Consider the following 17987-nt stretch of genomic DNA (forward strand, 5'->3'; position numbering starts at 1 on the left):
ACAGTTTTTGTAAAAATATAACCAATAGAGCTTAGATGAGAAGGAAAGCAGAAATCTGGGAAAATTTACATACAATATTTCAGAAAAATGCCCCATTTCTAAAATTAATAGAGAATTGACTCAAATTTATAAGAATACAACCCATTCCTCAGTTGATATATGGTCAAAGCATATGAACAGACAATTTTCAGAAGATGAAATTAAAGCCCTTTCTAGTCATATGAAAAAATGTTTTTAATCACTATTGATTAGAGAAATGCAAATTAAGACAAATCTAAGGTACCACTTCAAACCTTTCATATTGGCTAAAATAACAGGAAAAGTTAATGATAAATTTTGTAAGGGATATAGGAAAACTGGAACACTAATGCATTATAGGTAGAGTTGTGAATTGATCCAACCATTCAGGAGAGCAAATTGGAACTATGCCCAAAGAGCTATCAAACTGTGCATACTCTTTGATCCTTCAATGTCTCTACTGGGTTCGTATCCCAAAGAAATCATTAAAAAGGGAAATGGTCCAAAGGTGCAAAAATATTTGTAGCAGCCCTTATTGTAGTGGCATGGAACTGGAAACTGAGTGGATGCCCATCAGTTGAGGAATGGCTCAATAAGTTATGGTATATGAATGATATATTGTAATTCTATAAGAAAAGATCAGCAAAATGATTTCTAGAAGGCCTGTAGAGACTGACATGAATTGGATCAAAAGAACATTGTACACAATTAGCAAGATTTTGTGATGATCAACTTTGATAGATGTGGCTCTTTTCCACAATGAGCTAATTCAAAAGAATTCCAATAGACTTGTGATAGAAAGTCATCCACATTCAGAAACAGAACAATGAAAACTGAATATGGATCAAAGCAGAGAATTTTCATCTTATTTTGATGTTGTTTGTTTGTTTTATCATCTTTTTCTTTCAACTTTTTTTCTGATTTTTCTTGCATAGCATTACAAAGATGGAAATATTTTTGGAAGAATTTCACATGTTTAACCCATATTGGATTGCTTGCTGTCTATATGAAGGATTGGGGGGAGAAAGGAGAACAATTTGGAACACAAGGTTTTGCAAGGATTAATGTTGAAAACTTTCTTTATATATATTTGATAAAATAAAAATTTTAAAAATTAAAAAAAAAGAGAGAATAGTGACACAGAAACAAAGAAAGGAGAGAAAAGAACTATAAGCAATGTCAAATTTATTAGACAAATAAAAGAGAATAAAAATAACTATTTTTAAACTTTTAAAGACATGTTCATTTAACTTGAAATCAGCATTTTAGAAGTTATTAGTATAAGATATTCCAACAGATAATGGTTAAAATATATGGATTGAATACTCCTCTCACCTTCTTTTTTCTCTGTTATGTTCCCTTCTCTGATCTTCTACTATTTCTCTCTTTAAAAAAAAAAATGTTTTTTGTTCACTTTATGCAGGTTTGAGGTTCCTGAGATCGTTACGGTTACTAGAACTCCCTCAAATATTACAATATTTACGAGCCATCAAGACTAGGTAAGGCTTTTTTTTTTTTTTTTAATTATTATTATTAATGTTTCAGGTCGTGTTTGAAAAAAAAGTGGAGATTAGTTCAGTGTGATGACTTTACAAAACAATCAGCTCACTTCCTATACATAATTACAAACCACTACTTATTTTGTCAGAAAAAGAGGATCTCAAATTTTTGTATTACATGCTATCTACTGAAGCCTGTGCATCCCTTCCTAGAATATTTTATGCACAAAATAAAACACATTATATGATAAAAGAAATCAATTATACATATATATGTATACATATATACATTTTTAAAAATCACAGTTCACCAGGTAAGAAAACATTGAAGCAAGAAACTACTAATGCCTGTCTTATATTATACTTTAAAATGGTATATGAGAAAGTGGGATTATTTTTTCCTTTAAAATACCATTTCTCAAAGATAGAAATAAATTCAATCCAATGTAATTCATTAAGTGTGCATTGTTGGTATGACTTATAAGGCACATAAAATCAATTCTCTTTATGTGTAGAATAATTTTCTTGTCTGAATATATTTTAGAAAAATTAAATCTGTGGCCATTGCAAAATAAATAGATCTCACATAGATTTTTAAACATAGCCCATATGGGATTTATTTGGCTTGACTCTGCATGTACTTAGAGGACTATAGGGCTCTCTCTTTTTTAACTGTTTAACTTGAAAAGCAAAAATTAAATGCTCATTAATTGGAAAAGGTAAAATTAAATTTAAAATTTAAGTAAATTTGATTGTAACAAAAGAAAATAAATAGTTCTTTTGTAGAGGGGCATGTCTTTCAAAAAAACCTACAACTTTTGTTAAAATTAGGAGGTGTTTATGTAGTAAGTGCACAAGTATGCAAATAAGAATTCCCTAATATAGTCACAGAATTTTATCATAGCTGGATGACATCTACTTTCCCAGAAGATGACTGACTAAGATTAGACTCCATCATTACTCAAGAATAAAGTTTCCTTCTTGGAACACAGTTATCCTAAAAACACATTTAATTATTCCTAAAACCATCTTCTAATGGCCCCGTATGGACTCTAAGACACAGCAATTGAACCCCACATTAAGTTTATCTAAATTTTACTTTTAAAAATACTATACAAACTGTTTTAATGAATGCAGTCTCTGCTTAGCTCTGCCTTATAAAATAATTCCATCATTCAAAAAACAGGTAAACTACTGAATTATACAGAGAGTACTCCCTGGTCTCCTCAATTACATCCTCTTGAAAAAGTTTTGTATTATTTTTGTATAAATGTTTTATTTAATCATCTATATGTATATTTATTCCATCAGTAGAATGGATGTTTCTTGAGGAAAGGAATTGTTTTTTATTGTTGTTTTGTTATTTTTGTTTTATGTGTTTGTTTTTTTGTTTATAAACACACACACACACTCACACACACACACACAGCAAGAAGGGTATAGCACCCTCCAAAATCTCTAAAGAAATAAAGGGAGGAAAGGAATAAAACAAGGTGGGGTGTAGATTTATAAGAATTGAGTAAGGTGTGTAGATTAATGGAAAAGTGATATAAAGTGAGGGAAAGGATGGGGGAAGAAAATCTAGAAGGGATTTCTGGGGTGGAGGGGAGGTTAAGTAATAGAAAAGAAATTAGCTGGTATATGTAAAATAGCAGAGTTAGCAGGAATGGGAAATGTGATAATGCATACATATGTACGTGTATATATGTGTATGCATATGCATAAGTGCATGTATGTAAGTGCATACATTTGTGAATATATATGTACATATGAATATAGATATATGTGTATACATACATATACAAAAATTTTGGGAAGGTAAGGGGGAAAAAGGAATAAAGTAAAAAGTATACAGCAGAGAACAAAGGAATAACCTACAAGGAAGCAAATAAAAGATGCTTAGTTTTGAATACAAAGTATTTCATTATTATTTATGATTTCTTGAAATCGAAATTTATAGTTACATATTTGAATCCTCTCAAATGTTCTATTCTGCACATGATTTTCAAATTTCTTTTTTTTTTCTATTTTCTATTTGAAAATGTTATTTTTCACATAGTATTTATTTAATAAAGACTTGTTGAATTGATCTGTTGGATAAAGAATCCTGATAGTGCACTTGATTTCAAATAACATACTTTCTGATCTCTAGCATCCAGCTTAAGCCATAAATGTTAGGCTGATATTAAAGGGCTACGGGTAATTTTTAAACTGAGGTAGGCAAAGGGAGGTTAGAATCCTTTGCAAAGGCACAAATGCAAACTAAACTCGTCTGTTTAATCAAACCCCTTAATCTTGAAAATCTGGAAACTGAGGCCCAGAGATGTGGTTATTACTTCCCTGCCCAAATTTGTACAGGTAGTTGCTATGAGTACTGAAGCCAGGATTTAAATTCAGATAATCTGATTCCAAATCTAGTACTCTATTTGCCCAATATCAACTGCAAAATGTAGAGTAGGTCTTGTGCTAGTCAAAATGTTTGCCCATTCTTTACATGTTCCAAATTTTTAATTATTTTTATTGTTATTCAGCCATTTCAATAGCATCCAACAATTTGAGATTCTATTTGAGATCTTCTTGGCAAAGATACTAGGATGGTTTGTCCTTTTCTTCTCTCCCTCATTTTGCAGAAGAGAAAACTGAGGGAGATAGGATTAAATGTTTTATCAGACACACAGCTAAGTGACTGGGGCTAGATTTGACTTCAGATCTTCCCAATACTAGGCACTGCACTGCCCTAGTTTAAGGACCACTAATGCATTTTTGACATTATCTAGCAACCAAATAATCTCTGCCACTGGGGATACCTAAAAGATAATAACTATCTTGTACTATGTATGGATGTTGTTCACTATGTGTGTGTTATCTGTGTAAATTTTGTTTCATATTAGAGTATAGAATTGATTTCACATTTCAGAAATTTCCTGAATGTCCTCACCTGAACTTTTTCTTTCTTTCTGCAGTAGTTCAGTAAAATTTTCCCAACTCTTATCTATAGTTGTGAGCACTTGGTTTACCGCTGCAGGATTCCTTCACCTTGTAAGTACCTACCTGATCCCAGGCTCCAACAAAGAATTAAATAAGAATGGTTTTTCTTTTTGAAGAGAGCAAAGTTATTAACTTCTTGTATTTCTCACTCAGGCAAACTCATAAAACAAGTTTTTGGGCTCACAGATTTAGGAATAGAAAGGATCTGAGATATCCCATAGTTTAACACCCCAAAAGTAAAAAATTTCCCAAATTCAAAAAGATAGTAAATATATGTCAAAGCAGGGATGCAAACCTGACTCAAAAACCAGTAAGTCTTTCTCCTCTATTTTAAGTAATCTGACAAATGAGGTTTCCTTCCTGAAATCTTCACCCTCACTCTCAAACTTCACAATATGTTACCCCTTCCTTTCCACTTTTGTTTGTTTGTTTGTTGTTTGAGACTAGATTTTGCCATCTCACTATCCAGCAGCTCCAGAATTTGTTCCCCTGGCTGATAGGCCCAGAAACTTTGAAAGTATTCTTTCTCTTAGACCCTCCTTGTGGAGTCCCTTCAATTCTCTACTTCCTCTCAAGGCAGGAGTCACCATATTAGTATCAGCTTCAGGAGAGATACTTGATCAGCTTAATTCACTGCAGTTCAGAATTCCTGAGCTTAAGCAATCCATCATACTCAATCTCTCACAGTAACAGGAATTACAGGTATACATCACCATTCCTGGTCCTTTTCACCTGTTCTCAAGGCAAAACCTAATAACATTTATTCCTTCTAAGTTATAAACACAAGACTTTCTGTGTCTTATCAGGAGTATTTGAGTTTTAACAGGGAATGAGATGTGTTTAGCCAGAGAAAAGAGAAGTCAAGTAGTAGATGGAACTCTGAAAGTGAAGTAAGAATATGGTTTCATATTTTATTTAGTTGTGTGATCCTAAGCAAGTCACTTTATACTGCTTATGTCAGTTCCTCATCTGCAAAATGAATTGGAGAAGGAAATGACAAACTTACATTATCTTTACCAAGAAAACTATAAATGGGGTACCAAAGAATCAGGCATGAGTGAAATGATTGAACAATAACAAGCCAAAGAAAAGGTGGTCTAATTGACAGTGGAAAGTCCCTTTAGTCTATTGAAGGATCAATGGCTTTAAAAGTTAGATAACTTTGTTTTAATCACTGGTCTATTGTTAACTCTATCAATCAGTTGAGCAGCAAACATTTATTAAGCTAATAACCAGTGAAGTAAATTTAATTTAATTTTGTTGTATAAAGGCAAAAATGAACAGCCCTTATCTTCAAGGTACTTGATTCAATGGAGAAGAAACAACATAATCCTATATAAAATCAAATTTGTGCAAAATAAGTAAAATTGATAGAGAGTAGGGAAAGCACTTTTAATGTAAATGCTGGGAAAGGATTTGTGCAGAAAATATTTTTGAACTTCACATTGAAAGGAGAGAAGGATTAGAAAAGCCCCCAAAGAGGAGAAAGAACATTTCATGCATGAGGGAAAGCTTTGCAAACACCATGAAAGAGGGAAATGGCACACCCTTTTTTGAAAATGTCAAGTAAACCAACTCTTCTTGAATGAAAACTGAAAAACAAAAGGAAGAATAATATGAAATCAGACTAGGATAACTAGTGGGAGAGTAGAACCAAAAAAGATTTTAAGTGCCAAATTGAGAATTTTTTATTTTATACCAAAAGGCAATTGGTACCATTGAAATGTCTTAGGAAGAGAAGTAACAAGTCAGGAAGATCAATGTGGCAACTGTGTGGAATATGAATTAGTTTGGTTAACAAAAAGAAGCAAAGAGGTTGATCAAAAGCCCAGGCAGGAGATTATGAAGACTTGTGGGTAATATGGTATTGATGAGAGAGAAGAGAAGAGAGGGGATGTAAAAGAAATTGGGGAAATAGAGTCATTAAGTTTTAGAAACTGCTTGAATTTGGAAGCTGAAGAATGACTCTGGAGTGATGAATCTGGACACTTCAAAGGAAGATGTTGATCTTAATAGAAATCAGGGCTTTAGGAAAATGGAATATCAAGGCAAAAAATGACTGTTGTTTTTAAAATGTTGAATCTGAGTTACCTAAGGAGGCATCCAGCCAATAGTGGAGTCAACAGGAGAAATTAAGGTTTGATTCATACGTGAGTCATCTGAAGAGATGATAGTTAAATGGAATGTGATAGAATCCTAAGAGATTAACAAAAGAATAGATAAAAAAAATAAGTGGTGTCTGAATAGAGTCCAAAGGCACATATGCCTACAAAAGGTAAGGAAGAGATGGATGATGATTCAAAGGAGGATTGGTCAGATGGGTAGGAGAACCAAAAATTAAGCAGTCTCTGCCTTCAGAGAATATACATTTTGCTAGGAGGGAGATATATTTGCTTTCAATATGTTCATCAACATTTATTAATCTAGATACTGATGATGCAAAAAAATACAGATAGATAAATGATTGATTGATAGATGATAAATAAACCAAAATATAATAGATGGTTAGATAAAAGGATGGATGGATGGATGATGAGAGATAGATGAAATGTTGCCCTCAGAAGATCCTACTGAAAGGCAGACATAACTTGTATAGCAAGATCCTGATTAGAGGGAATAATGAAGTCCATAGTGTGTTAACATTATTTGAATGGGCAATTTGTAGTTCTAGTGGGTAGAAACTCACTACATTACATAATTATAGCTTGTATAGTAAAAATGTGACTATATGGGATGACTTTGCAGGGGTCATTATTCACACTAATTGGGATCTGGTTATACATAGCTAAGTACAAAAGAAGATAATTTATGAAATAAGAGGGGATAAGTTGGCCTTCACAGTGAACATAGAACTTAGTAAGAACCTTGAAATCAAATAAGGTTTCTGAAAGTAGAAATGAGAGAGTGTATGCAAATTGTTTTGATGATAGACAAATTAATATTGGTAGGAAATGACTTGACAATTATTGAGGAGTTAATAGTCTCCAAATAGGTTGGAACATAGAGTTTTGTGAGGGGTGTCAAATAGCATTGACGCCAAACTCAGGATTTTTAAATTTAATAGTATAGGCAATGGTGAATCTCTTAAAATTAAAGAACAAAGGACTCCTGTAGTTATATCTGTGAGTTAAGAATGTTATTTCATAAGCCAAGGATAGGAGAGGTTTGGAAAGGGAAGAAAGGTTTAGAGATATACATCATAGAGCTATTGTAATAGTCCAGCTAAGTTATGATACATGCCAAATCTTTTGGGTGGGATAATGTAAATAGAAATATATATATAAAGTCACTTCATCTCTCACTCTCATTTCCTCCCTTGTAAAATAGAAGTTACAGTCGATGTTATTTGATTTATTTTACTTTTATCAAGTCCCTTTCCCAATTGTGGATTCCAGTTTCCTTATCATAGAATGAATGAGTAGGTTATAATCTAAGTGATCACTATGATACTTTCTAGATCTAAATCCTTTAATCTATATAATTTGAGGCATCTTCAAATAAGCTAGGTCTTAGACAAAAGGGAGAATGATATATTGTTTTTTCCTGGCAGTTCCAAAATTATTCTGTTTCTATGAAAATTAAATTTATTCTCCACCCTTCTTGTTTAAGAACTAGAAGTGAGTGTGGATAAAGGGGGAAATATTCTTGAATCCTTATGCAAGGGAATCAAAAACTATAACAAAAAAGAGAGAAATGGTGGTAATGATTTAACCATAGATTATTTTAAGATTTGGGATTTGAGAACTGAATATGAGTGAGCAGCTAAGAGATAGGGCCAGACTAAGGAAATTCCCTCACTGGATTTTCTTAAGACATCCCAGAGCTCCTGAGGAAGAGAACTAGACTGAGAAATCTAAACAAACAAACAACAACAACAAAAAAAAGCCACTATTTTGTTCATCAAAAAGAAAATGAATCTGACAGGCTTTGAGTGCTGCTGTGGAAATTTATTTTGCACTGTGCATAGATACTCAGAAAAGCAGTGCCCCTTTGCAAAGCAAAAAGTTTGAAATGATCTGCAAGAAGAAGCCTATTATTGGGACTGGAAAGATTTGGCATCTCTGAGTGACTCATGCCATTTAAAAGGTCCTTGACTGCTTTCTCTGAAGGGAGGTCTCTCCATCCAGACAGAGGATTTTGCTGAATCAGTTCTGAAACTATCTCTGTAGTGAGGGGTTTTTCCCTAAAGAGTATCTGGGAAGAGAGAGAGAAAGAGAGAGAGAGACAAAGATAGAGATAGAGAAAGACAGAGAAGGGCAAGAGGGAGAGAGAGAGAGAGAGAGAGAGAGAGAGAGAGAGAGAGAGAGAGAGAGAGAGAGAGAGAGAGAGAGAGAGAGAGAGAGAGAGAGAGAGAGAGAGAAGAGAGAGAGAGAGAGAGAGAGAGAGAGAGAGAGAGAGAGAGAGAGAGAGAGAGAGAGAGAGAGACAGAGAGGAGAGAGAAGGGAGAGAGACAGAGAGAGAGAAGAGAGAGAGGGACAGAGGAGAGAGACGAGGAGAGAGAGGAAGAGAGAGAGAAGGAGAGAGAGACACAACACAGAGAGAGAGAGAGAGAGAGAGGAAGAGAGAGAGGAGAGAGAGAGATAGCTTGAACACAGAAATTTGGAAATTTGGAACTGGAAAGAAACAACTTTGGAAAAAGAGATTCTCCCTCCCATTCAGGTTTATTTTTATTACTCCAGTGTAAGGCAGAATTTTCAAGTAAAAGACTTAGGAAGGACAGCAGAGAGATTACAACCAGAGCTCTTCTCCAAAGTAACAGGAAAGGTAGAAAGTGAAGGTATTATCCCCATTTTACAATGACAAAATTCAAAACTTAGTACAGACAAACAAGAAATATGTCTGGAACCATACTTTTGTTTTTCTCTAGCCCTGCAATCCTTACCTCTTCCCTGTAGTCTTTGACTTTTTATTTGTTTTTTTGAGTTGTAGTTTGGTAAGATGAAGAAGTGAATATAGGAGAAAAACTTTTAAGAAATTCACTCTTCACAAGAAATAATGAGACAAATATCAATTTTCCATGAAAACTTCATAATATATTATGTTTGTTTTTAAAGGATCAAGGTAATGCCCTTCCCATGTTTAAAATTCCCCTATCACAGTCTCTCTCTACTTAACTCTAGGATTCTTATTCCCCTAGGTAGAGATCGTCTTCATCCTTTTCCCATTTCCCACTATTGAGGAAGGAGTGATAGGAGGGGAGGCTATAAAAGTTGAATATCTCATTACCTCTATCAATAAGCAACATCATATTATTATTTATAAATTAGTTTCCTCATAGCAATTGAGGCAGTTTAGCACATTGAAGAGAGAGCTGGGGGAAGACTTGGTCACAAATTCTACTTCTGTCATTTGTTAGCTTTGCGACTGATCCTAAATAGGTCATTTAAACTCTTAAGCACCTTATGCAATTCCCTAGGTTTCCAATTTAATAAATTTGAGACTCTTTTGATTTCATATCTGCTATGGTATATTTCCCCATAATGAAAAAGTTACAGATTTGTGGATAGTTTTCATTAATAGACCATTTTGTGTGGACTTAATGAGATCAAAAAGAGATATATGGGCATTATTGTATTTATACCTGTTTATATTTTGTATAGATATAGATAGATAGACAGACAGATAGATAGATAGACAGACATTTAATATACATTTTAACTATTACATTTATATGTGTGAAGGAATAGAAGAAGGTTAGCTAGACATCAGAGAAATTTAGGAAAAAATATATTGGGGATTTTTCTCCTCAAGGAAAATATAGAGGAAAGGGAGGATGATTATGAAACATTTTTGTTCTTCTGAACTTTGATTTTTTTTAAATGTATTAAGTAGATAGTATGAGTCTTTTTCATTTTCTTTTCCTATGACATTTGAAATAATATATTTCATCCTTAAAGTGAGTTCTTATTCACTCATAATTGATGATTATAATTAACAATCAAGATGAAATCAAATTATCATCACCAATAACAATCAGGTTGAATTGTGGATAGGAAATAACCTTGGAATTAAGAAGACTTGGGTCCAGTTTTTACCTCAGACACAGGCTGACTATGTATCTTTTGGGCATTTTGCTTCTTGGCAACTTATTCAGTTTATCAAGACTCTACATTTCAGGGAAAATACTTAGAGGAAGTTATCTCACTGGGAGTTCTGTAAAACAAAGAAATAATTTATTTGATTCAAAACAATAAGTATGCTATATCATTTCAAAATTATTATTTCATGATTAATAAATGATAGAAACAAACACATCATTAAGCTGGTATTTAAAGTATGTATCATTGTTACTAAAACTGTTGTGATCATTTACATGAATAATAATTAAGCACTGCATACCTAAAATGATTATGCTCAATAATGCATTTCAATATTTCAAGCATTTGTCTTTTTTTGTAGTGGGGAGTATCACTTTCCTATTATAGATGGCAATCCATCCCTGCTTTGGTCTTCCTGAGTTGCTAATATTGTAAGAATCATTGCCATATGACCAAAATGATCCTTTTCTTGTTCTAGTCCTCAGATAAAATAAATATATAGTCTCTGATGGGATCTTTACAGCTTTCATATATTTCATGTAATTACCACTACTAAAATTTATTATCTATTGACAGAGCATTTTTACATTGTAAATAGATAGCAAAGAACAGATTTAATAAAATAATTAATAATGATGATAACAGTAACATCACAAATAAATCATGCTGATAGCAAAAGATCTTCCTAAGTAGGAGATTTTTTTCTCTGTTCTCTAGCAACAAATATAGAGATAGAATTAGGCAATATTAAATCTGAACAAACAAGACCAAGGTGACCTTTTGGAGATGGGGCATCTTTTAATAGTCTAAGTTAGCTGTCCCTACAGACTAATATTGGGTAGTTCTTGTCCAGTTATATGCTAATTAAAAATAAGGAAAGCAATACCTCATTAATCACTCTGGAACTTTGACTAGTATATTTTCATAGCATTAAGAAAAATGAGTCAATAATGGTAAAGCAAAGCTAAATTCTAGAAACTTTCCCTTCTATAAAGTATTGTGGGTTGGTGGGCACCCTCACTCCTTTATGAGATCTTTCCTGAGTCTTCTTTCTTTGGACAGGTGGAAAACTCAGGTGATCCCTGGCTCAAAGGTAGAAATTCCCAGATAATGTCTTACTTTGAAGCCTTTTATCTTGTCATTGCAACAACATCAACTGTCGGATTTGGAGACGTTGTAGCTAAGACAGCCCTGGGACGGACCTTCATCATTTGCTTCATCATTATGAGTTTGGTGAAAAAAAAAATTTTAATCTTTTTTGAAATAATGACAGCTCCTAAATGCCAGAATAGTTGGGCTATTTACTTTTTAAATAAATGGGTAAAAGACTTGGCAATAAAGAGAAATGGAAGAAAAGAAATGGAAAGAAGTGTTATCTACCAAAATACAATTTGATCACTCAATTAGCATTAAAAATAGTACTTATTGATAGATTAATATGCGCCTAGCACTATGTGAAGGATTCAGAAGAAACCTATCACATGTTATAATGGAAAAACAGGAGTTAGGGTCAGGGGATCTAGATCATGAAGACATAGGCTCTAGACATAGATTTTGAACTAAATAACAATTTGGAAATCATTTTCTCTAATGTCTTCATTTTATAGATGAGGAAAATAATGTTTAAAGTGGGTTACCCATGGGTGATAGGTAGTAAGTATCAGAGCCAAGATGTGAACCCAGTTTATAGAATCATAGTTTGAGAGATTGAAAGGGCATCTAACCCGATATGCTTATTTTTAAAAATAAGGATTCTGAATTGTCAAAAGTCACACAGATATTAAGTGTCTGAGTCAGGGACCAAGCTTAGATTCACTGATTCAAAATCCAAAAATTTTTTAAATCAAACCACACTTGCCAACACCCCCCTTCATTTTACAGATGGGGAAAATAAGGACCAGAGAGGGAAAGTGCTTTTAAGTGACATAGCCAGTAAATAGCAGAGCCATCATTTGAATCTAGTTCTCATAATTACCAGATTCCCAAATTTGGAAGGGACTATTTTGACTATTTTGTCCAACTTATACCTGAAAAATTATATCCTCTATAACTCACCACAATATGTAGTCATCCAATCATTGCTTCAAGACTTGAAGGAGAACAATTTGGAATTCTGCCCAAGGGACCCTAAAATTGCACCTAAACTTGGCTACATATTACGTATATATAGCATGGGGTTGCTAGGAGCCACCTAAGTGTAGAAAGCTTTTGCCTATTCACAAGTCATTTAAATTTGTTTACCTCAGTTTCTTCTTCTGTAAAATGAGTTGGAAAAGGAAATGGATAAAACATTCCACTATCATAGCCACTTCAAATGGAGTCACACACAACTGAATGACTGAATATCAATTTGTACTCCAAGGAGATTAAAAAGAGATGGGTGGGAAGGACTCACTTAGAAGAATATTTATGGCAGTTCTAGTTTTACAGAAATTGAGGGAATGAACATCATCTGGGGAATGGATGAATAAGTTATGGTATAGGAATGTGATGGAGTACTGTTGTGCTGTAAGAAATGATGGAGGGATAGTTTTAGAAAAGTCCAAGAAGAATTACACGAATTGATGCTGAGCAAAGTGAACAAAACCAGAACAATGCACATAGTTATAGGAATATTCTAAAGATAAGGAAGTGTGAAAGAATTTGTAATTCTGATCAATATAAGGTTACAACAGAACTCCAAAGGTCTCTGATGAAAAATGATATAACTCAGTATGCAGAATGAAGTATATTCTTTTCACTTATTTTACTTATTTTCCCCTGGAATAAGATTAATTCAGAAATATGTTTTTCATGACTTAAAACATATTATAGGTAGCATATTTCTTACATTTTTACAGGGGGAGGATATGAGTTAGGAGTTGAAAATAAATACTTTTTTAAAGATTTAAAGTTAAAATAAATATACAAGCTTATAAGCATGCCATTCCACTTTTAATTAACCATGAGTAAAATTTTCCTTAAATCAAAACTGAATTTTTTGCCCTTTAACAATTATTCTTAGTTTTGCCCTATGGGTCCAAACTACTAACTAACCACTTCTTCCATAAGATAACACTTCAAATCTTTGAGGATTACTGTCAGGTCGTGCTTTGGTTTTCTCCAAATGAAACATCTTCAATTACTTCAACTGATAGTTATATGTTATGAACTTAAAAGTTTGACATTCTAGTTTACTTCTTTGGGATTCTATCTAGTATATCTTTTCTAAAATATTTTGTTCAAAACAGAATACAGTACTATAAACATATTATGACTAAGGAAAATTAGCCTGATATTATAATTTCTTTTCTTGGTGTTGTTTTTCACTGAAGCTACAGATTGTATTAATTACTTGGGCAGCCATATTTCATTTTTTTACTCTTAAATATCCAGATTTTTTCAGATAAATTGCTATCAAATATGACTATACCATCTTGTACTTGTGAAGATGATTTTACAATCATCTTGCATTAACAGATATAACACATACAGAATACATAGAGGGTAACACAAGAAAGTCTCTAGTGCCTGGAAGAGCAGAAAAGAGCTCTTGAAGAAAAGTAAAATTTGAGCTGTGTTTTGAAGGAAATCAGTGATTTTAATAGGTAGAGAAAGGGAAGGATAGCATTGCATCCATACAGAATAACTAATACAAATACAATTAGGAGATAGAGCATTGTGAGTGAAGAGATGGGGTATACAGTGTGAGAAACTCTGAAAATTGGCAAGAATGATGGGTTTATAGAGGAGAATAAATTGAAAGAAAATTGGAAAGAGGGAAAGACCAGGTTATGAATAACTATCAATAAAAGGTTAGCTAGTTAGCACAGTGAGTAGAGCAATGGGTGTAGAATCAGGAAGATCTGAATTCAGATTGGGCCTCAGACATGAGCTATGTGATCTTAGGCAATTCACTTAACAGAATTTGCCTAAAATTCTTCATCTATAAATTTAGTTAGAGAAGGAAATGACAAACCACTCTAGTATCTTTGTCAAGAAAATACCATATGGAATGTTATGGAATATTATTGTTCTATAAGAAATGATCAGCAGGATGATTTCAGAAATGCCTGGAGAGAATTATATGAGCTGATGCTAACTGAAGTGAGTAGACCCAAGAGAACACTGTACATAGCAACAACAAGATTATACCACGATTAATTCTGAAGGACATGACTCTTTTCAACAGTGACGTCATTCAGGCCATTTTCACTGATCTTGTGATGAAGAGAGCCATCTGTACCAAGAGAGAGTATCATGGGGACTGAGTGTAGATCACAACATAGTGTTTTAATTTTTTGTTATTGTTTGCTTGCATTTTGTTTGCTTTCTTTTTTTTTTCCTTTTTGATTTGATTTTTCTAATGTAGCATGATAGTTGTGGAAATATGTACATATTTTTGTTTAATATATATTGGATCATTTGTCATCTAGGGGAGGGGATAGAGGAAAGGAGGGAGATAAAAATTTGGAACACAAAGTTTTGCAAGGGTAAATGTTGAAAAAGGCCTTATTTCTTTTTTTTGTTACAGAATAGAGGATAAATTAAAAAAATAAAATCCCACATAGAGACACAAAGAGTTAGAAACCACTGAAAATAACTAGACACCATCAACAAAGATCTTTATATTTGACACTAGACATAATAGAAAAACTATTAGACATTCGTGCTGTGTAGGCGTGGGAATTGGTGACATGGTCAGACTATATAGTTTTAAGAAAATCACTTTGGCATGTTGTGGATGATGGGCTAAAGAGAAGAGACTTGAATTAGGGAAGATTATTGCAAAAGTCAAGAGGAAATTAAAAACCTGAACCAAGAAGCCAGTGTGAGTGGAGAATAGATGTTGAAAAAGACAGGGTAGATATAGAAAATTTAAGAGTTAATAACTACCTAAATATTTAGTATGAGGGACAATAAAGGATAAAGTATACTACCAAGGATTTGAACCTGAGCAAATGGAAGAATGCTTGTCATTCTATAGAAATAAGATAGTGTGAAGAGGGTCAAGTTTAGGAGTGAAGTAAAGAGTTCAATCTTTTTGTTGCGAATTTGAAATTCCTATGGAAAGTCTGGTAAGAAATATCTAGTGGATAGAATGTAATATGGAACTACAGTTCAGAAGAGATGCTAAGATAATATGCTAAGAAGCTAGATATATGCATCCTGGAGTTATCTACATAGTGATGACAAATATCTGGGAATTAATGAGGTCTTGAAATGAAAAGGGAAAACAAAACCCTGTAAAAGAAATGCATAAATAAGCAAAACTAATTTTCACATTTCCTGTGTCCAAAATTTTATGTATTAATATGAATCTTGAATCTATCATCTCAGTAGAATGTCATGTTTCATCCTCAGTCCTTTGATATTATGACTAGTCCTTACATGATTCTCCAGTCTTTCAAAGTAGTTTCTTTTCTTTCTATTATGTTGGTATTGTATGCTGCTATACAGATTATCATAGTTTTGCTCATAAAAGACTCTCAAATATCTCAGAATTAATTTCTTACCATATAATAAAGTCATCACATTCATATATAATATTTGTTTTGATATTTCTCCAAAATAGGTATGTTTTAGTTTCCAATTATTTTCCATACATAATTAGTACATACAGAGTTTTCTCTTTGTGATATAGGGCATGATTCTTTAATATATTTATAGCTGTCTGTCCATTTGAAGTTTACCTTCTTACATAGTATGAAATGATGGTCTCTACTTAATTTCTGCTAGTCTTCCTTCCAGTTTCCCAGCAGATTTTATTTTCCTTTTTTGGCCAAAAAATGAGTCCTTAGCCTAGTTTCTGGGGTCAACTGAGTTTACTGAACACTCCAATACTATTTTTCTTTGTTTCTGTGTAATGTGCCTAATTTTTTCCATTACTTACCACTTTTATTTTTTATACCAGTAACCAAGGCTTTGATTATTACTGTTTTATAAAATAGAGAAGCCATCTTCCTTCCCACTTTATTATTCATTATTGACCTTGAGAGTTTTGACCTTTTATTCTTTCAATGGATTCCTTATTAATTTTTCTAGATCCATACAGTGAACCTGCAATAATTTGATTTGTATGGTATTGAATAAGTAAATTAAGTAGTACTATATTATTATTTGTTTTATATTCATATGATCTTCTACTGAATAATTAATATTTTATAATTATTTAGATTTATCTATTTCTGTGGAGTATTCTGTAGTTGCATTAATTTAATTGCCAAGGATATGTTGGTAAATAGACAACAATGCATTTTGTATATTCCATTGCTATTTTTATTTTTTATTTTTTTTATTTATTATTTTTTTCCCTGAGGCTGGGGTTAAGTGACTTGCCCAGGGACACACAGCTAGGAAGTGCTAAGTGTCTGAGACCAGATTTGAACTCGGGTCCTCCTGAATTCAGGGCTCTATCCAATGCACCACCTAGCTGCCCCTCCATTGCTATTTTTAATGAAATTTTCTTTCTATTTTTTTCCTTCTGGGTTAACTTCTTGCATTATGGAACTAAAAAGTTTTTATTTCTTTGGGAGAAAAAGAAGAAAAGAGCATTCTACACAGAAAATAAATACAGAGGAATTTTGTGTTGTTTTGTTTTGTTTTTAGAGGAAGGGGAGTTTATGTCCAGCATATTCTCCTGTTTACTTTTATATCTCTAAACATATCTAACATATATCATCTAACATTTCTTGATTGGCAGATTGTGTTTGGGTCAGACTTTGGTCTTGTGCTCTTGGAAGGTGTGAGAAGGTCTTTCTTGGTCCTGAATTTGATGACCAATAATATATTTCACCTTCTTCAATAATTTTCTGGCCTTGTCTTCTATGGTGGTTCAGAAATAAAGTATAGAAGTACAGTTCTGTCCTTTTCTGCTATTGTGTGTTTGCTAGCTTTGGTCTCCTGTTGGGAGTCTGAGCTACTTGCCTAGTGTTTCTACCTACTCTATCTTAGCAGCCTTCATGTCTTCCCAAGTATTTGATGTATTTTACTGTGCTTGCTACCCATACTTCATTTGTTTAGAGATGTCTGTAGTGATAGCTTTTCATAATCATTTTTCAAATAATTTCATCTCTGTTATTCTTTATAGAATTCCTTTTTAAATATATTTTCTATGGTATATCTATGTGAATGGATATATTGTTGTTATTGTTATTGAGTCATTTTTTAATTGTATATAACTCTGGCGCTAGTTGGGGTATTCTTGACAAAGATACTGGAGTGGTTCAGCATTTCCTTCTCCAATTCATTTTATGGATGAGCAACCTAAAGCAATCAAGTAGGTTAAATAACTTTTGCAAGATCACACTGTAAGTATCTGAGACAAGATTTGAACTCAGGTCTTCCTCCATGCTTAACATTTTATCCACTGAGTTACCTTATGGACTATGAATGATTGCAGATGGTCAGTTTTTTTTTTCCATCACCCTTTGTAAATTAAAACAACTTTATTATATTTCAAGGC

General features: G+C 33.0%; 1 protein-coding gene across 1 annotated transcript in view; it reads left to right on the forward strand.

Moving 5' to 3' along the window:
- The window catches only part of KCNU1 (potassium calcium-activated channel subfamily U member 1), a 270021-nt gene that overhangs the window by 71537 nt on the left and 180497 nt on the right, over window positions 1–17987 (forward strand). The window contains 3 exon segments of the mRNA XM_074285038.1: window positions 1442–1517; window positions 4481–4556; window positions 11606–11776. Of these exon segments, the coding sequence (XP_074141139.1) occupies window positions 1442–1517; window positions 4481–4556; window positions 11606–11776 (323 nt within the window).

This window comes from Sminthopsis crassicaudata, chromosome 2 (assembly GCF_048593235.1).
Source record: "Sminthopsis crassicaudata isolate SCR6 chromosome 2, ASM4859323v1, whole genome shotgun sequence".
Taxonomy (NCBI): Eukaryota; Metazoa; Chordata; class Mammalia; order Dasyuromorphia; family Dasyuridae; genus Sminthopsis; species Sminthopsis crassicaudata.